Source organism: Ochotona princeps, chromosome 25 (genome assembly GCF_030435755.1).
Source record: "Ochotona princeps isolate mOchPri1 chromosome 25, mOchPri1.hap1, whole genome shotgun sequence".
In the NCBI taxonomy this organism is placed as follows: domain Eukaryota; kingdom Metazoa; phylum Chordata; class Mammalia; order Lagomorpha; family Ochotonidae; genus Ochotona; species Ochotona princeps.
Window position 1 is genome coordinate 3330030 of NC_080856.1, and position 17417 is coordinate 3347446.

At 49.0% G+C, this 17417-nt stretch overlaps 1 protein-coding gene across 3 annotated transcripts in view; it reads right to left on the minus strand.

Moving 5' to 3' along the window:
- The window catches only part of NRF1 (nuclear respiratory factor 1), a 90999-nt gene that overhangs the window by 24314 nt on the left and 49268 nt on the right, over window positions 1-17417 (minus strand). For all 3 annotated transcript variants that reach the window (XM_058654895.1, XM_004592529.2, XM_058654896.1), the window contains 4 exons: window positions 11898-12056; window positions 10767-10964; window positions 9166-9267; window positions 5161-5318 (listed from right to left, as the gene is read on the minus strand). In XM_058654895.1, the coding sequence (XP_058510878.1) occupies window positions 5161-5318; window positions 9166-9267; window positions 10767-10964; window positions 11898-12056 (617 nt within the window). The remainder of the gene's footprint in view (window positions 1-5160; window positions 5319-9165; window positions 9268-10766; window positions 10965-11897; window positions 12057-17417) is intronic.

Sequence of the window (17417 nt, forward strand, 5' to 3'; positions counted from 1 at the left end):
GATGCACCTCATACTTCTGGCTCTTTTTTCTTAACTTTTTTTTAAAAATTAAGATTTATTATTGATGTAAAGGCAGATCAGATTTATGGAGAGGAGACAGAAACATTTTTCATCTGCTGGTTCACTCCCCAAGTGCCCACAGTGACTTGAGCTGAGCTGATCTAAGACCAGGAGCCAGGAGCTTCTTCTGGGTCTCCCATGCGGGTGCAGGGTCCCAAAGCTTTGGGCCGTCCTCCCCTGCTTTCCCAGGCCACAGCAGGGAGCTGGATGGGAAGTGGAGTAATTGAGACACGAACCGGCGCCCATAGGGGATCCCAGCGCTTGCAAGGTCAGCATTTAGCCATTGAGTCATTGTGCCGGGCCCCAATGCTGGCTTTTACAACAAAATAATAAACTCTCTTTCCTCACAAATATCTGTGGACTGGATTAATTACTAATTTTAATTACAACCAAAAAAATCACCACACTGTTTCCCACAGCAGTGCTGAGTCACAGTCCCACCAATCCCCTGACCACACAGGATTCCAATTTCTCATCCTCCTCGTCGACACTTGTTCTTCACCTTGCGGCCAGTGATCATCCTAATGGATGTGAAATGGCATTTCACAGTATTGATTAGCAAGGTGGAGCATTGCTAATCAATACTGTGAAGCAACTTTCCATGTGTTTATTGGTCATTCGTATATTTTCTCTGGAAAAATGTATAGTGATGCATTTTGCCCATTTCTGAGTGAACCCGTATTTTTGTTGTCTAAGGATTCTGGCTGTCCATCTCTTCCGATACACGATCTGCAAATGTCTTGTCTCATCCTAGGAGTCTCCTTTCTACTCTGCTGACAATGTCTTTTGATGTACAAATTTTAATTTTTTTATAAAGCCAAAGTTGTCTTTTTTCTTTTATTACTCACACGTTTGGTGTTACAGCCAAGAAATTAATGGCAAACGTGGTATCACAAAGTTTTTGCCGAGTGATTTGTTCCAGGAGTTGCACATGACTGAGTTTTATGCCTAGGGACAGCACCTGGACGCTGGCAAAGACGCCTGCCTCCGGCACCGAGGTATCCAGATCAACCCCGGCTCTAGCACACAATTCCAGCTGCCCACCACTGCAGATCATGCACTGAGAGACCGATGGCTCAGTTCATGGTCCCTGAGTCTGGGGTCTGGCTGAGCCGCAGCCATGGCCTTTGTGGGTATCTGGGTAGTGAACTAGCAGGTAGCAGCTTTCTGTCTTCTTGTCTCGCTCTCTAATATTCTCGTCAAACATAATTTGACCAGGGGCTGATGGCCATGGCTCAACAGGCTAATCCTCCACCTTCAAGTGTAGGCACCTCATATGAGTGACTGTTTGTGCCCCAGCTGCTCCACTTCCCATCCAGTTTCCTACCTGTGGCCTACAGAAGCAGGAGAGGATGGCCCAAAGCCTTGGGACCCTGCACCTGTGTGGGAGACCCGGAGGAGGCTCCTTGTTCCAGATTGGCTCAGCTCTGGCTGTTGTAATCACTTCCGGAGTGAACAAGCAGACCCAAGATCTCCCCCTCTTTGCCTTTCCTTCTCTCTGTAAATCTGCCTTTCCAATACAAATAAACAAACCTCTTTTTTTAAAGATGTATTTATTTTTATTGGAAAGGCAGATATACAGAGAGGAGGAGAGACAGAGAGGAAGATCTTCCGTCCCATGGTTCACTCCCCAAGTGGCTGCAACGGCTGGAGCTGAGCCAATCCAAAGCCAGGAGCCAGGAGCTTCTTTCAGCTCTCGCACGTGGGTGCAGGGTCCCACGGCTTTGGGCCATCCTTGACTACTTTCCCAGGCCACAAGCAAGGAGCTGGATGGGAAACAGGGCTGCCAGGATTAGAACCGACGCCCATATGGGATCCCGGGGCATTTAAGGCGAGGACTTTAGCCGCCACACTATTGTGCCAGGCCCACAAATAAATCTTAAGAAATCATTTGACCAGATATAAGATGTAAAAGCTTAGTTTTGGACTTTCTCTTCCGCCCCGTTGGTCTGTCTGACTGTGGGTAGCTTGCTACTTTCATTATTGCAGCTTCTTGCAAGTTTTGAAATGAGAAGTATCAGTCCTCCCAGCTCTTTCCTTCATTTCCTTTCAAGATGGTTGTTCTATTCAGGGGCCCTTGAAATTCCATATGGCATTCAGGGTTAGCTCTTCTAGAGCCATAAAACACAACACAGAGATTCTGACAGGGATCATACTGAATCAGAATGCTTTGAGTAATATAATATCTTAAAAATATTTATCTTTTTTAAGATGAAAACAATTGGGGGGTGGGAAGGCAGAGTGACAGAAAAGAAGAGACAGGAGGAGAAAGAGTTTTTGTCTGCAGCCTCACTCCCTAAATGGTCATAACAGCCAGGGTCGGGCAAGGCCAAAACCAGGAGCCAAGTAGTTCTGGCATTATTTCTGTCTTTCCTTGTGCATAAGCAGAGAGCTAGATTGAAAGTGGAACAGCTGGGATGCCTATGTTGCGCGGCAGCTTACCACACTGGGAACCACCATCCCAGTACCTGAAATCCTTATTTCTTTGCAATAAAAATAAATGAATCTTAAAAAAAACCCCAACGAATCTATCTTTTGATAAGATAAACATTTTATTCTTTACTCTGAATATTAATATTAGCATAGTTTTGAATACCAATTCCTCTATGCCTGCTTTGGACTGTTAGGAAGCCAAGGTGGGCTAGACTGAGGGCTTGGCCCTTGCTCGGACTTGCTGTACAAAAACCCTGGTAACAGTATGGCTGAGAAACAGGCCTGTCCTGCACCTGTCCTGATGCCCGTCCCCTCGGAGGTGGAGGCCTCGGTCCTCTCACCCCCCACCTGCCGTCTCGCCCGCTCTCTGTGCCCACAGCTGCTGCTTACAGGGCTGCAGGGGCAGGTGGTTATCCAACCATGCTTCCTCCACCTGCACCCGAAACAGAGGCTGAAGGGGCAGTGACGACATCCCCTGTGACCACAGGAACAGAGAGCAGCCTTCTCCGCGGGTGTTTCACTAAGACGACCCCCAACAACAAGTCCTGTGCAGGCGAAGGTTCTGCTGTGTCTTGGTCCAACCCTCCTAAGGTATTCAGACAGTCCTGCTGTGCCCCTGAAGGGTGTGCTGCCAAGCCTGCTTTCTTCACCCTCGACAGATGAGACAGCCTTCCACCCCTTCCTCGACTCACCCGGGCATTGAACTATCTGATTGCAAACGGATTTCAACATCTCTTTACTCCTGCATGCCACAGTGAACCACATGCTCTTTCCTTTGGAGTAAACACTGTCCCCACCTCAGCTGCATCTAAGACGTTTAATAAGTCCCCAGGGGACACCACTCCCCTCTCTGCCCTTGGAAACAGGCTCTGCTCCTCACTGCAAAGGGAGCCGGGAGAAGCCTCACATTTTCCACGAGGTGCAGGGCCCAGGTCACTCATGCTTGGAAGGCACTAGGAAATCAAGTTTGGCTCGTCAGCGACAGGCTGCCCGGCTACAGTGAGGAAGCTGTCTCTTGGGCCACACGTCTCACATTTACCTGGGTGTCCTCTCTCCAAGGAATGACTTGGGCAGAGCTGACATTTGGGAGAACCAAATGACTTCCACGTTACTGCAAAGCGCCATGTTCCATGGGTTGAGACACAGCTTTGATTCCATGTCAGCGTGGGTAATTTGGACAAGACGTATGTGTGCTTCCAGTTTGCCAACCCTCATCAACCACCAGGTCCTGCCACACTTATTTCAAATAGTCAGTTCGATCTGCTGTGATGCCGTACGTTAAGCCACCCCCACTTGCCATATGTCCCCATCTGAGCACTGGTTCCTGTCCTGGCTGCTCCACATCTGAGTGAACTCCCTGCCAATGTGCCTGGGAAAGCAATGGGAGAAAGACCAAGTGTTCGGGCCCTTGCCACCCATGAGAGATTCAGAAGTTCCAAGCTCCCGGCGTGGCCTGGCCCAGAGCTGAGGGATGCGGCCCAGAGCTGAGGGATGAATCAGTGGATGTCTTTTTCTCCCTGTGCAACTCTGTCTTTCATGTAAAATAAATCTTCAAAAACAATGTAGTCACTTTGCTTCCATTTTTACTATTTTGGTTCCTAAGACTTGAACAAGTCATGCCTGGACAGTTAGGACTGGTCTTTTCATTTCCAGAATCAATTCTGGAGGAATAAATCTGAAAATACAGCTTAAATGATCAGCTCAGTTCCTGAAGTGCTAAGTTTGAACTGCCTGATGAGAGCCACACCTATCGTCACATGGGTTTTGTCGAGTATGTGCAATGAGAGTTGTGCTCATTACAAACACGGGGGACCAAGGTCAGGGCTACATTTCTCAAGCTCCAACGGCTGCCAAGCGGTTGGACCTCAGCCACAGCACCGCAGCCTGGGACAGCAAATGCTTCAGACTCTGCCACACTCTCCAGCACCGGGCACACCTAGAGGATACTGCAGCCAGTTCCAGTGTGGGGGAAGGCAATCTCCCTTCCTGTGCATTTCTAAGACACAATCCACCAGAGCTCTGCAAGGGAGGGTGTTCACTGCTTTACTGCAACGGACCTCGTCCATGAGAGGATGCGCTCCACCTTACCTAGCAGAGATCTGGCACACCCTAGGAGTTTAACAACTTCTCCAAGACGACCCAGTGCTGCACAGGAAGGTAAGAGCAGCCCTTACTGTATCCCAGGCACGGATCTAAGGCTCCCAGAGGCAGAAGGCCAGTTCTCACAACACCCTTACAACATGAGCACTGTTAGCTCACTTTACATAAAGGAGACAGAGCATTAAAAAAAAAAAAAAAGCTGTCAAATGACAAATAGCTAGTAAGTGATGACAGAGTTTCAAACCCAGGCCGTGTGGTTCCACGGCCACTCCTGACCAGTGATGACAAGACAGTCAGAGAGGAAGGAGAATGGCGCGGGGGACGACTTTCGCATCCACAGCCGGGATGTAGGCTGGGAGCAACACTTCATTTTGGAAATTCGCTCTTACTATTGCTGTAGCACCCTTCCTACATGCCCACAAAGGACGTGGTTTCCTGGTTCAAATCCAACTGATAGCAGCCTAGGGGCTGAGAGCGACAAGTGCCAATGGTAACAAACTGTGGTACGACACTTCTCTTTGAGGATAGGTCCGCCATCCTCATTTATTCCCCCACCCCTGCCTCCACCTGTTGAGTGCCATGGTGACCGTGGCTCCCTGCTGCATCTCCTGCGACGCTGCTACTGCTGCCTCCGCCAGCGATGCCACAGCCTGGGTAGCTTCTGACGCTTGTGTGGTCTGGATGGTCATCTCACCGCCCTGCAGCGTGGCCCAGTTTTGCTCCACCTGAAGCAGAAAGGACAGGGTAGTAAAAACAAACACACACAACAAGTCCCAAAATGGTTATAATTTTAAAAGACAATTTTTCTAAAAATTACCGCTGTTAGCCAAATGTGTGTGTGTGTGTGTATATATATATGTGTATATATATATATATAAAAATGCATATATGTATGTATTTTTGAAAAGATTCATTTATTTTTATTGGATACATATATACTTTTAAAGTTTTGTTTACTTTATTTATTTGAAAGGCAGAGCAACAGGTGGAAGGAGGCAAGGGGAGAGAATCTTCCATCTTCTGATTCACTCCCCAAATGCCCACAACAGAACAGGCTGGGGCAAGCTGGAGCCCTGGTGTCCGATGTGGGTGGCAGGAACCCGGTGCCTGAGCTATCACTGCTGCCTGCCAAGAACCTCTCTAGCAAGAACCCGGGGCCAGGATTCGGAGTCAGGTGCCAAGCCCAGTCACTGGGACGTGAGACATCTTGGTCACCAGGTCAAGCGCTCACTACTGTTTTCTTTTTGTGTGAGGAGGGGCATTGTATATAAAGCCAAAACAAAGGAATGCACGAACCAGTGAGAGAATGAAAGAGAATCCAACTCTGCTACATCAAGCACAGAGTTACTCCAACTTGACATTATTAACTTTTTAGGCCAGAAAGTTTTTGTGCACAGTAGGAAGCCTGGGGTTTCTGGTGTCTACCTCGATGCTAATAGTATTCTCTCTGGTTGGGACAATCAGTTTGTCTCCCCGGGCAGTTGTGGTGCCACAGGTTAAGCTGCCAACTGGGGTGCCATGATTGCACAGCAGAGTTCTGCGTTGAGTCCTGGCCATTGTGCTTCCCACCCAGCCTCCTGGTGCTGCATTGCAGCAGGCAGTGGCCGGTGTACTGGGTCCCTGCCAGCCACGTAGGAGACCTGGATGTCACGCAGCACCGCCAGCTGCAGCAGGCAGTCGGGGAGCGGACCAGCAGACAGGAGATAACCTCTCTCTGCCCACGGTCTCTCTGCTTTTGAAACAAAGTGAATAAAAATTTTTAAATAATTTTGAAAAATGAGAAATGAGAAGTTGGTTCAACCATATTGTTTTTCAGACTCCTGGGCCTCAGGACGGTCTCTGCTTACTAGAATTCATGTTTTTCTGGCTTCCTGGTGCTGAGGCTGAACGAATGATCATCTTGTACCTGTTAGCGCGCCCCAAGCCCTAGAGAGAGTAGCCATCCAGTCTCCTGTCTCCACTCCTCCCCTCAGATTATGACATGCTTCTTGGGTATTTATAAAAAGCCCCTCCCTGCCCCCCTCCCCTGAGAAAGGGACATTCCTTTGAGCTCTTAGAATCGGAACTGAGTTCTTCCAGGTAGGCAGTAAACTTCAGGCCCTCTTACTACTGATACAGAATTATTCTATAGCTACAAAGCTGCCCACTCACAAACTCAAAAAACTCTTCCCAAGATATGTCTTTGATCTGATTTCTGCGACGGGCACTGCTGCCACCAGTGCCAGCGTCAAAGGCCACTATGCTGTCCATTCATACAGGCCAGTCATTCCACTCATCACTTGTGCTCCAGCTGGGCAGCACTGGCACCTAGGGCAACTAACCAGTCCTCCCTTTTACTTACCTGCCCTCTATCTGAGCCCATCCTCCGTCTGTTCACACCCAAGCTTGGTGCAGGATGGCTCTCTCCAGTCCCCATAGTCCAGTGGTGCCAAGTCAGTGGAGACATACATACCACATATATATTTGTAGTGAAAATACTATTAGGATGTTGCCATAAACAGCACAATTTAGGGAAGTTAAAGTATGTGGCATGAAAGATTAATGGGAAAGGCAACCAAGGGGAGGAAGCAAATGCAGTAAGAGTTGCTACTCCCAAACAGGCAGGCCATGCACAGAGCTGCTGTGTCCGCCTCCCCCCACGTCTGCTCTGCCGTCTCAGTGCTTGTGCTTGCTTGAGCCACTGCTGCCCTCCCTCCTCACCTGCAGTGAGGGTTATTTATGGTTGTCCTATGTCCCAAAGAAAATGCCACAAGCTTTCAGGAGCGAGGACACCTGAGGCTGTCCTGTTATCTTCTAGGAGCACTGGGGCTCTTCCATGCTTGCACAACCTGGCACAGGGTCTCTGCTGCTCTCTCTGGCAGAACATCAACGCCCAGCTTTCCATCTTTGCCTTGCCAGGCGCCCTTCAGCTAAGCACACCTCCTAAGGGAAAGCTTCCCAAGACAAACACGCTGCCATCCAGGCTGAGGTAGGGCCTCTCCTCTCCTCCACACTGCCCGGGACTTGCTTGCATTGGCCCCACCCCACGCTGCAACCATCCTCAGTGGGTGCTGCCTTCCAGCCACCTAGGTGTCCCAAGGGCAAGGGCAGTCTTTCTTACCCTGGTCCTGTCATGCCCACACAGGACTCCCAAAGTGGTTACTGAATGGATGGAGAACAACAGATCTTTATTCACACATTCCCATGTGCTACTCAGTCTATTCACATCTCACATAAATTCATATTCACAAACAACCTAGAATGAGTATTTGAAAACAATCGAAAAACTGTTATGTGTATTGGTAGTTTAGGTCAAATTAGCTTATCTAGTAGTTGGACATTTTCTCTTTTATAACCCTCACCAGTGAGACACTTCATTACCTATAATTCTTAATTCAAAACTAAAAGACAGCAACAGCTATGTCCATACCCGAGAGAACAAGCAGGCAAAGGGAAACATGCTACACAAAGTGAGACATCCGATCCCTTTCTAAAAGACCTCTGCCTCCTCTGTCTCTATCATTTTTATTTCATTGCAAGTGTTGGAAGACTTAGAACTTTTTCTCATCTCACTGAACATATTTACTAAAGACCCGTTAAAGCTTCACACTATTCACCCACTTCTGCCACAGACAACAATGATGTTAAGTGCTAGAAAAGCCACAGATGAGTGACTGGCAGGCCTTGCATCCTTTGTATTTTCTATGTGTGTTTAAACACACTGTTTACCTTTAAGATGTGAAACTATTCATTAAAATCTATTCCAATTAATTAGTGATAAGTTCTCCTTAAACAGTATTATGCCAGCAAGCACTGAGACAGCAATACAGCTGATAACCCCAACTATGTTGCCGTCGCCGTCCTGGAAGGGCACCAGAGAGTGGAAGATCTCTCCCTCCCTAACTCCTCCTAACTCCTTTAAAACAAAGAGATGCTGCCAGGCCGGCACTGTTGTGTAGCCAGTTAACACTCAGCCTGCAGCCTGGAATCCTGTATGTGTGCCGACTTGTGTGTCAGCTGCTCCACTTCCCATCCAGCTCCCTGCTTGTAGCCTAGGACAGCAGTCGAGGACGGCCAAGCCCTTGGGACCCTGCACCCATGTGGGAGACCTGGAAGAGGTTTCTGCCTTCTGACAGGCTCAGCTCTGGCTGTCGCTGCCTTGTAGGGAGTGAGCCAGCAGACAGAAGAGCTCATTGTCTATCTGTCTTTCTCTCTCTGTAACTCTGCTTTTCAAAATAAAAATAAATCTTAAAAACAAAACAAAACAAACAAACAAAACACAAAGGTTGCTGCAGGTGCACAGTGGCTGGTATATGGCCCGGTGGGTAACAGGCCCACATCAGCATATCGGGGTCAGTGTCCGGTTCCGATCCTGACTCCAGCTTCCTGTTAATGCAGACCCTGGAGGCAGTGGTGATGGCTCAAGCGGCAGGGTCCATGCACGCCCTGGAGTTCCTGCCTCCTGGCCCAGCCCAGGTGTTAGCTCCTTCGGGGAGTGAGCCAGCACACGGGAGCCCGTTCCCATCCACCCTCTGCCCCCACATCCCCTCTCAAGACAAATGAGGATGATGTGGACAGAATCCTCCCTCTTACCTCTCCGTCGGCCACAGCGGAGTAATTGACCTGAGCCACGGTGACTGTGGTTGGCAGTTCTGAAGCATCAGCTAACGTGGCTACCGTTGCTCCTGTACCAACCTGGAGAAAAAATGGCAGAGGCAGTCAGTGACTGGTTCCCAGGCCCATCCTTTCCTCAGAAGCCAACTTTCTTTCGCACAATCCCAAATGTGGCACAAATAACAAGTGATACACATGCTGGATAATGGGAAAGGCGTTAGTCAAATCACACGTCAGAGATAAACATGAAGTTCAGAATTTTTTTTGTAAAGATTTATTTATTTTTATTGGAAAGGCAGATATACAGAGAGGAAGCTCTTCTGTCTGATGGTTCGTTCCCCGAGTGACCGCAACGGCAGGAGTTTAGCCAATCCTAAGCCAGGAGCTTCTTCTGGGTCTCCCAGGCAGGTGCAGGGTCCCTAGGCTTTGGGCTGTTCTTGACTGCTTTCCCAGGCCACAAGCAGGGAGCTGGATGGGAAGTGGGGCTGCCAGGATTAGAACCGGAGCCCATATGGGATGTGGGCATGTTAAAGGCGAGCACTTTAGCCACTAGGCTACCGTGACTGGCCCCAGAATTGGTTTTCAAACTGATAACCCATATTTCACTATGAGCATCCAGTGCCAGCCCTCACCCTGAACACGAGAGGTGCGCTACCAGCCAGGTGTGCCTTACCTCAGAAGGGGTCATCAGAAGGGACATGCCCCAGCCACTGGCAGTGGCAAAGTATTATGGAAGCCTTGCTAATTTTTAAAAAAATATTTATTTCATTTGTATTGGAAAGTCAGATATACAGAGACGAGGAGAGACAAAGAGGAAGATCTTCCATCCACTGATTCACTCTCCAAGCAGCCTGAATGGCTGGAGCTGCATTGATCCAAGGCTAGGAGCCTGGAGCCTCTTACGGGTCTCCCACGCATGTGCATGGTCCCAAAGCTTTGGGCCATCCTTGACTGCTTTCCCAGGCCACAAGCAGGGCCTCCGGGATTAGAACCGGTGCCCACATGGGATCCCAGTGCATTCAAGGCGAGGATTTTAGCTGCTAGGCTACTGTGTCGGGCCCTAAATTTTTTTTAATGTCTAAGAAATCTATGTACAGTTCTGAATTAAACAAAACACAAACAACTTAAAGTACTCTTCAGAAATTGTTTTGCAACAGGAAGTTCTGTGGGAGCAACAGGAAATTCACACAAGAATATGCACAAAGATAGACTTCATTGCAGCACAGTGGGTTAAGCTGCTGCCCACGATGCTGGCATCCTAGACGCATGCTAGTTTAAATCCCAGCTGCTCCATTTCCAATCCTTCTCCTTGTCGATGCACCTGGGAAAGCAGCAGTTACTACGTCGAGTACCTGGGGTGCCTGGGTAGCTCCCAAGCATGTAGGGGACCAGGATACAGTTCCTGATTCTGAGTTTTTGTCGCAGCCATTTGGACATGAGAAGCAGATGTAAGACTCTGCATAACACTGTCTTTAATAAAATAATATCAAATTTTTTTTAAATAAAGAGTTTGAACAAGGAGAACTTGCTTGAGTGAAGTGGGGGGCAGCCGCAGTGTGCCGGTCACCAGAAGCACTCACCTGAATGAGGGAGACCGTCCCGTCGGGGTTGCTGAAGGTCTGCACGACAGTCTGGGATGGAACGAGGTGGGCTATGCTGTGGGTAGCCGTGGCCTGGCTCTGTGTCTGCTGATCTTCAAAAGCATACAGGAGGTCCTCCCGCCCGTGCTGCTTGTAGCAGTTTTTAACTATGGTCCGCAGGGCCTGGGTCCACGAGACCTGTTCCCAAGAGAGCAGAAGCAGAACTCCTGGACTCCTCAGTCCACAGCGGACCAAGCAGTTGCTGATCTGTCAACCCCAACCTGTGTAGAGAAACTCTTGGGATTATCTCTTACACAGTGATTGTGGCACAAAGAAATGGAGCCCTAGGCAGCAAAGAAGGTTTTCTTGCAGACCAAAGTCTGTTTTAGATTTTGGAATTTATTGCAGCTTGGGGTCAAAAGATTACTCTGGCCAACAAATATACAACAAAGGTTATCTGGAAACCTCAAAAATGGAAAACAAACATGCAGAAGACAGTTCTATATTTCCACATTTATGTCTGTCAGCAGTGGCTACAGCTAATCAGAAGGCCACATTTATGTCTGTCAGCAGTGGCTACAGCCAATCAGAAGGCCACATTTATGTCTGTCAGCAGTGGCTACAGCCAATCAGAAGGCCACATTTATGTCTGTCAGCAGTGGCTACAGCCAATCAGAAGGCCACATTTATGTCTGTCAGCAGTGGCTACAGCCAATCAGAAGGCCACATTTATGTCTGTCAGCAGTGGCTACAGCCAATCAGAAGGCCACTGCTAAGGTTTCAAAGTGACTAACATCATTTCTTCAGGCTTCTTGGTTTTCCTAGTGATGCAGTGATGGCTGGAACTGACTGTAACCGAGGACAGCAAGCATCTTTGGAGGGAAGGGTCAGCATAAGAGGTAGAAATGACAACAATTGAGGCAGCTCACACGGTACAGGGCTGCAGCCCAGGCCAGCGACACCCCGGGCCAGCGGCAGCCCAGGCCAGCGACAGCGACACCCCGGGCCAGCGACACCCCAGGCCAGCGGCAGCAACACCCCAGGCCAGCGGCAGCGACACCCCAGGCCAGCGACACCCCAGGCCAGCGGCAGCGACACCCCGGGCCAGCGGCAATGGCAGCCCAGCCTTACCCGTTGCTTCTGCTCTTCGGTGCGGACGTCACTGCGGACATTTGCCCAGGGGATGTCTTCGGGCCACCAGATGGGCTTGCAGCTCTCTTTGCCCCAGCCTGGTTTCCCCCGACCCGTAGAGTACTTGAGCATCTCTGGAATAAATGCCCGCAGCTGTGCCTAGAAGAGGAGAGGGGACATCAGTGCTGGGCTGTTTATGTCCCTGTTGGATTCTGAGAATACAGAAGCCACTGCAGTGTGACCGCTCCCGGTAAAAGGCTGCAGGTCCGCGGCTACTGAAAAGCCTATGGATGCTGACAGAGAAAGCTTGCAGCTGTATTTCGCAGGCTGGCTCCTGTAAGAGCAAGAGCACCTGCCCTCAGTCTGGTTTCTGTCCCTGAAGACAACACTAGTTGCATACACCGGTTTTCTTGTATAATTTCCAGCAGTATTCCTACAGGTTGTAGTCACTGGAATTGTAAGAATTAGAGGACAGGAAAAGGCTAGAGCCAAATCATCATTATCTGTAGCGGACATCGCCATCTTTGGAAAACTCTGGAGAGTCACATAAAAAGTACTGCAGCAGGGCCCGGCGGCGTGGCCTAGCGGCTAAAGTCCTCCCCTTGAACGCCCTGGGATCCCATATGGGCGCCAGTTCTAATCCCGGCAGCTCCACTTCCCATCCAGCTCCCTGCTTGTGGCCTGGGAAATCACTCGAGGACGGCCCAATGCATTGGGACCCTGCACCCGCGTGGGAGACCCGGAAGAGGTTCCAGGTTCCTGGCTTCGGATCGGCTCAGCACCGGCCGTTGCAGTCATTTGGGAAGTGAATCATCAGACAGAAGATCTTCCTCCCTGTCTCTCCTCCTCTCTGTATATCCGGCTTTCCAATAACAATAATAAATCTTTAAAAAGAAAAAGCACTGCAGCAGTGAGGTGCTGGGTTAGAACACATGATACAATTTACAGGCTTTGACCCAAATATAAAGGGGAAACAACCCTAGCACTCTAGGCGAGGGTTTGGGGTCCGCTATGCCTGAGCCGGCTGTGCGGACCTGGGGAAGTGCTTGTCCTGGCCCAGGCGGTGTGCTTGTGCCCCAGCACTGCCTGTCGCTAACCGAGCTGCAGCACCACCAGCAGCTCCTCCGCGGGCCTCCTGTTTCGCTTTCTGCCCGACAGTCTGGAGTCCCAGAGGCACGCGGCGCCCAGGACACCTCCATGCTGCCTCTGAGCTCAAGACACTTTCCAGCAATGGGTTTTATAGCTGTGGTCAGAAAGCAACAAAAGCAGCGAGAATGAGAACACTTAGGGATTAATGAGAGAATGAATTATTGCTATACTTTAACACTGACAGCCGTTTATCAAATATTCTTATTTTTATTATGAAGAATACAAAATATTATTTTACTGCAAGATAATGCAAACTGCTGAACAGGGAACCATGAACCCAAGCCAGAACTGTTTACCTGCCATGGCTGACAGCAGCCACACTGCTCATGCTCCTTCCAGTCTTCAGGACTCGCCACACGACACCCACATCAACCTGGCTCTGCAGTGTCCAGCAGCAGGCTCAGAGAACATGCCCACTTGTAAAGCCATCCTGTCAGCTGGCTCATGAAGTCATGCCTTCAGTTATTTTAAGAAAGTGCATCTGAAAGCCATTTTCCCCTTTATCTTGATTTCTTGAGAGTATGCCTTTTTCTAGCCGCAGATACACACAGCAGCAAAGGCCGCAATTCTAATACATATAATTCTTCATCTATTCATATCTAAAATGGGTTTCTCAGATGCGCAGATGGATAAGCAGATACCAGAAACTTATCAATATCCCTTTATTCTATCTAATCCACACATCCAAAAAAGTGGAACTCTTCACTACCACATGCCAAGAGTGGAGAAAATGAGACGAGGTGGCTGAGGAACTTGCAGTTAACAGAATGGAAGTGCTGGGAGAGGCCTCTGCACACACCGCACCGGCAGCTCAAACCGCTCCGCGGCCCCACCTGTCTAATCCCAAGGACTGTCCAACTATGACGACTTTTTATTGCTTATTTGATCATGATAAAGACCCTGATCATTTTTAAATTAATTATAATTTTTTCTCATTTATTTCTGAGGGAGACAGGGTTGGGCGGCGGCGGGAGGGGAGGGACACGGGAAGAGAGACGGGAAGAAGGGAGCAGATGAGCGAGCTCTCCTATTCCGTTTTACTCTCCATGTGTCAGTGACAGCTGAGGCTGGGCTGGGCCAGGCTGAAAGCAGAGCTGGGACATCAGTCTCCCATATGGACAGTAGACACCTAAGCACCAAGGTACCGCAACTTCCCCCTAGGACATGCACTGGCAGGAAACGGGTCAGCAGGAGCTGGATGTGGAATTCAGGCACACCTGATGTGAAACACGCTGTGTGGACAGCTACCACAACGTGTGTTCCCCTCAGCCCAATCGCACCAACTCTTCCCATGCTCCTCAGTTTTGTTTTATTCTGGTCCCTGGCTGTAGAACCCTTCCATTCCGTCTTGTTCTGACGGGTTTCATTGGGCTTTCCAGTTTCAGTAACTTACTGGTAACTTGAGACGTGGGTACATCATCAGCTCCCGTAATGAACACTCCTCCAGCTTCTCACCCTCTCAGCTTACTTGTTTTTGCCAGTGAAAACCTACGTCCAGGGGCCAGCACTGCAGCACAGTCTGCAGCACAGACTGCTGCCTGCAATGTCAGCATCTCATATGGCTGCAGGTTCAAGTCCTTGCCTTCTCCGCTTCTTATTTATTTCTCTGCTAACGCACCTGGGAAAGCAGTGGACGATGGCCTAAGTGCTTGGGCCTCTGCACCCACGGGCAGACCCAAGAAGGCTCCCGTCTTCAGCAGGGCAGCCCTGGATGGAAGATATTTGTTTCTGTCTTCCTTTCTATAGTACTCTGCTTTTCAAATAAATATTTTAAATCTTGAAATGGTTGAAAATATATATATATATTTTTAATCTGAATGGCAGAGTTACAGAGAGAGGAAAGTCTTCCGTTTGCGGGCTCATTCCTCAAAGAGCCACAAGAGTGGCAGATGGGCCTGGCTGAAGTCAGGAGAGCCAGGAGGACCCTGCAGGTCTCCCATGCAGGTGCAGGGGCCCAAACACGTGGGCCCTCCTCCACTGCTTTCCAGGATCATCAGCAGGGAACCGGATCACAAGTGGACCATTTGGGGCTCACAGTGCCCCAGCTGGGAGGCCAGTGCCACAGGTGGTTTACCTGTGGTGCCCACGCAGGTTCTAGTCCGATTTTTATTTTTTTTGGTGCTCCTAGTACTCTTGCCCTGTAATTTTCTGTTGCTCTTGATTGTGACAAGTTTTTATGGCTTATTAATATTTTTTTTAAAAAAAACCTTAAAATAATGGAAAATATAAAGGGTAACTGAGAGAGTCAGAAATAGCATGTAAATGTGCAAAGTTGCATTGAATAAATACTGGTTAGATCATTATTACTTCAGTAACTGCCTTTTTTTCTTTTAAAAATTTTACTCATTTATCTATTTGAAAGTCAGAGCAACAGAGAGTAAGAAACACACACCCAGAGAAACAGAGCAAGTTCCATCCTGGTCTCCCACACGGTGCAGAGGCCCACACCCTCCGGCCTGCTGCTGCTTTCTCAGGCACATTAGCAGGGAGCTGGACCACAAGTGGAGTGGTGGAACTTAAACCAGTGCTCACGTGGGATGACAACACTGCCGATGACAGCTTAATCTGCTACCACACACAGCAGCCCAGACTTTTAGGAGAGGCCAACAGAAGACCCAGGGGAGACAGAAGCCACACAGAGGATAGTAACTCCACAGGCAGAATCCATCAAGTCAAAAGTTGAAAACTAGCTGAGACAAAAGGGTTCTAGCTCAGGGGCAGATCTTGGCATTCTAAAGTGTAAACACACAGTCTGCCTCTTTATCAGAAGAAAAAAGTAACTTCCAGAAAAATTTAGTTTTCAAGTCTACACATTTGAGTGATGAAGGATTTTCTTAATTTTTAAATTCACAAAGATAAGCTGATTTCATTGGAAAAGGCAACATTATGCCAGAGTGTTTTCATTCTGTCCCAAATAAATAGTGCTGAGACTAAAGAGACTATAATTAAGGGAAAACCAACTGCCCAGTGTAGAAAGAGTTAAAGTTTTCCTTTCCAGAATTCAGGGCTGCTCTCATTACCAGTTGGATTAATTGCTGGTCCTGGGGAGGCTGGGAAGGAAAGCTTCCCAGTGTGCTTGTTAAGGGAGGCTGATCTTGAATCCACAGGGAGACAATCAACAGGCTCAGCCTTGGCAGGCTCGCGCACTGGCCCTTAATTGGGTTGCAACAAGACTTTCTAGCCTCTCTCATTCTGATTTCGACTCCACCACAACCCACAAAAAGGAGAAAATGCAGCTTCTTCAACGGCACAGTCATCAAATCCTAAAAACGATCCAATCCATACCAGTGGCAGTCAAAAGCAAAGATGACGTAGAAATTGTAGTTGATTTCACCTATTTAAAGAGATCTATTTATTAATTGGAAAGGAAGAGGTAGACAGGCAAGGGGTAAGAGGGGAGATAAATATCCGTCTGCTGCTTTACTCTCTCAAATGGCTGCAACACCAGGGGCTGGGCTGAACCCAGGACCCAGGAGCTTCTTGCAGGTCTTCCATGTGGGTGCAGGATCCAAAGACTTGGGGCCATCCTCGACTGCCTTCCCAGGCCACAAGCAGGGAGCTGGATCAAAAGTGAAACAGGACCCATATGGGATGCTGACACTGCATGCTGTAGCTTAACTGGCTGTGCCACCATGCCAACCACCTTATGTACTTTCAGCGATTTATTTGAAAGGTGGAGTTAAGACAGAAGCTTCGATCTGCTGGCTCACTCTCCACATGACCACAACAACCAGGTCTGGGTGAGGATGAAGCCAGAGCCAGGAGCTCCACCTGGGCCTCTCATGTGGGTGTCAGGGGCCTATCTGCCCCTGCCTCCTCCGGCCCAAGCACAGGAGCTGGATGCCAGTACATGGGATGCCAGCACTCCAAATGGTAGCTTAACCCACTGCAACAATACTTGCTTTTGTATATGCTTTTAAAATGAAGTTTTTGCTTTGCATTTCTCAGTTATTTCATAGAAAAATTTGCTCTTGCTGTGCAAATACAAAAAAATGTCTTGTGAGAAATGTGGGGTAGGGGACAATCTCACGGTTGGCAGCAGAGGCGGACTAACTCCTGCCCTTTCTGAGAACACCTCATACAAAATTCTCCAAATTCCAAGCCAACAATCCCGGGGAGGTTGAAAATCCGGGTGTTGCTGGTGGTGGTGGTGCTGGTGTTAGTCATGTTTGGTGGTGCTGGTGGTGGTGGTGCTGGTGTTAGCCATATTGGTGTTGCTGGTGTTAGTCATGTAAGTATTGGTGTTGGTGGTGCTGGTGCTGGTGTTAGCCATGTTGGTGGTGGTGGTGGTGGTGGTGCTGGTGTCAGCCATGTTTGGTGGTGGTGGTGGTGGTGGTGCTGGTGGTGGAGGTGCTGGTGGTGGTGGTGCTG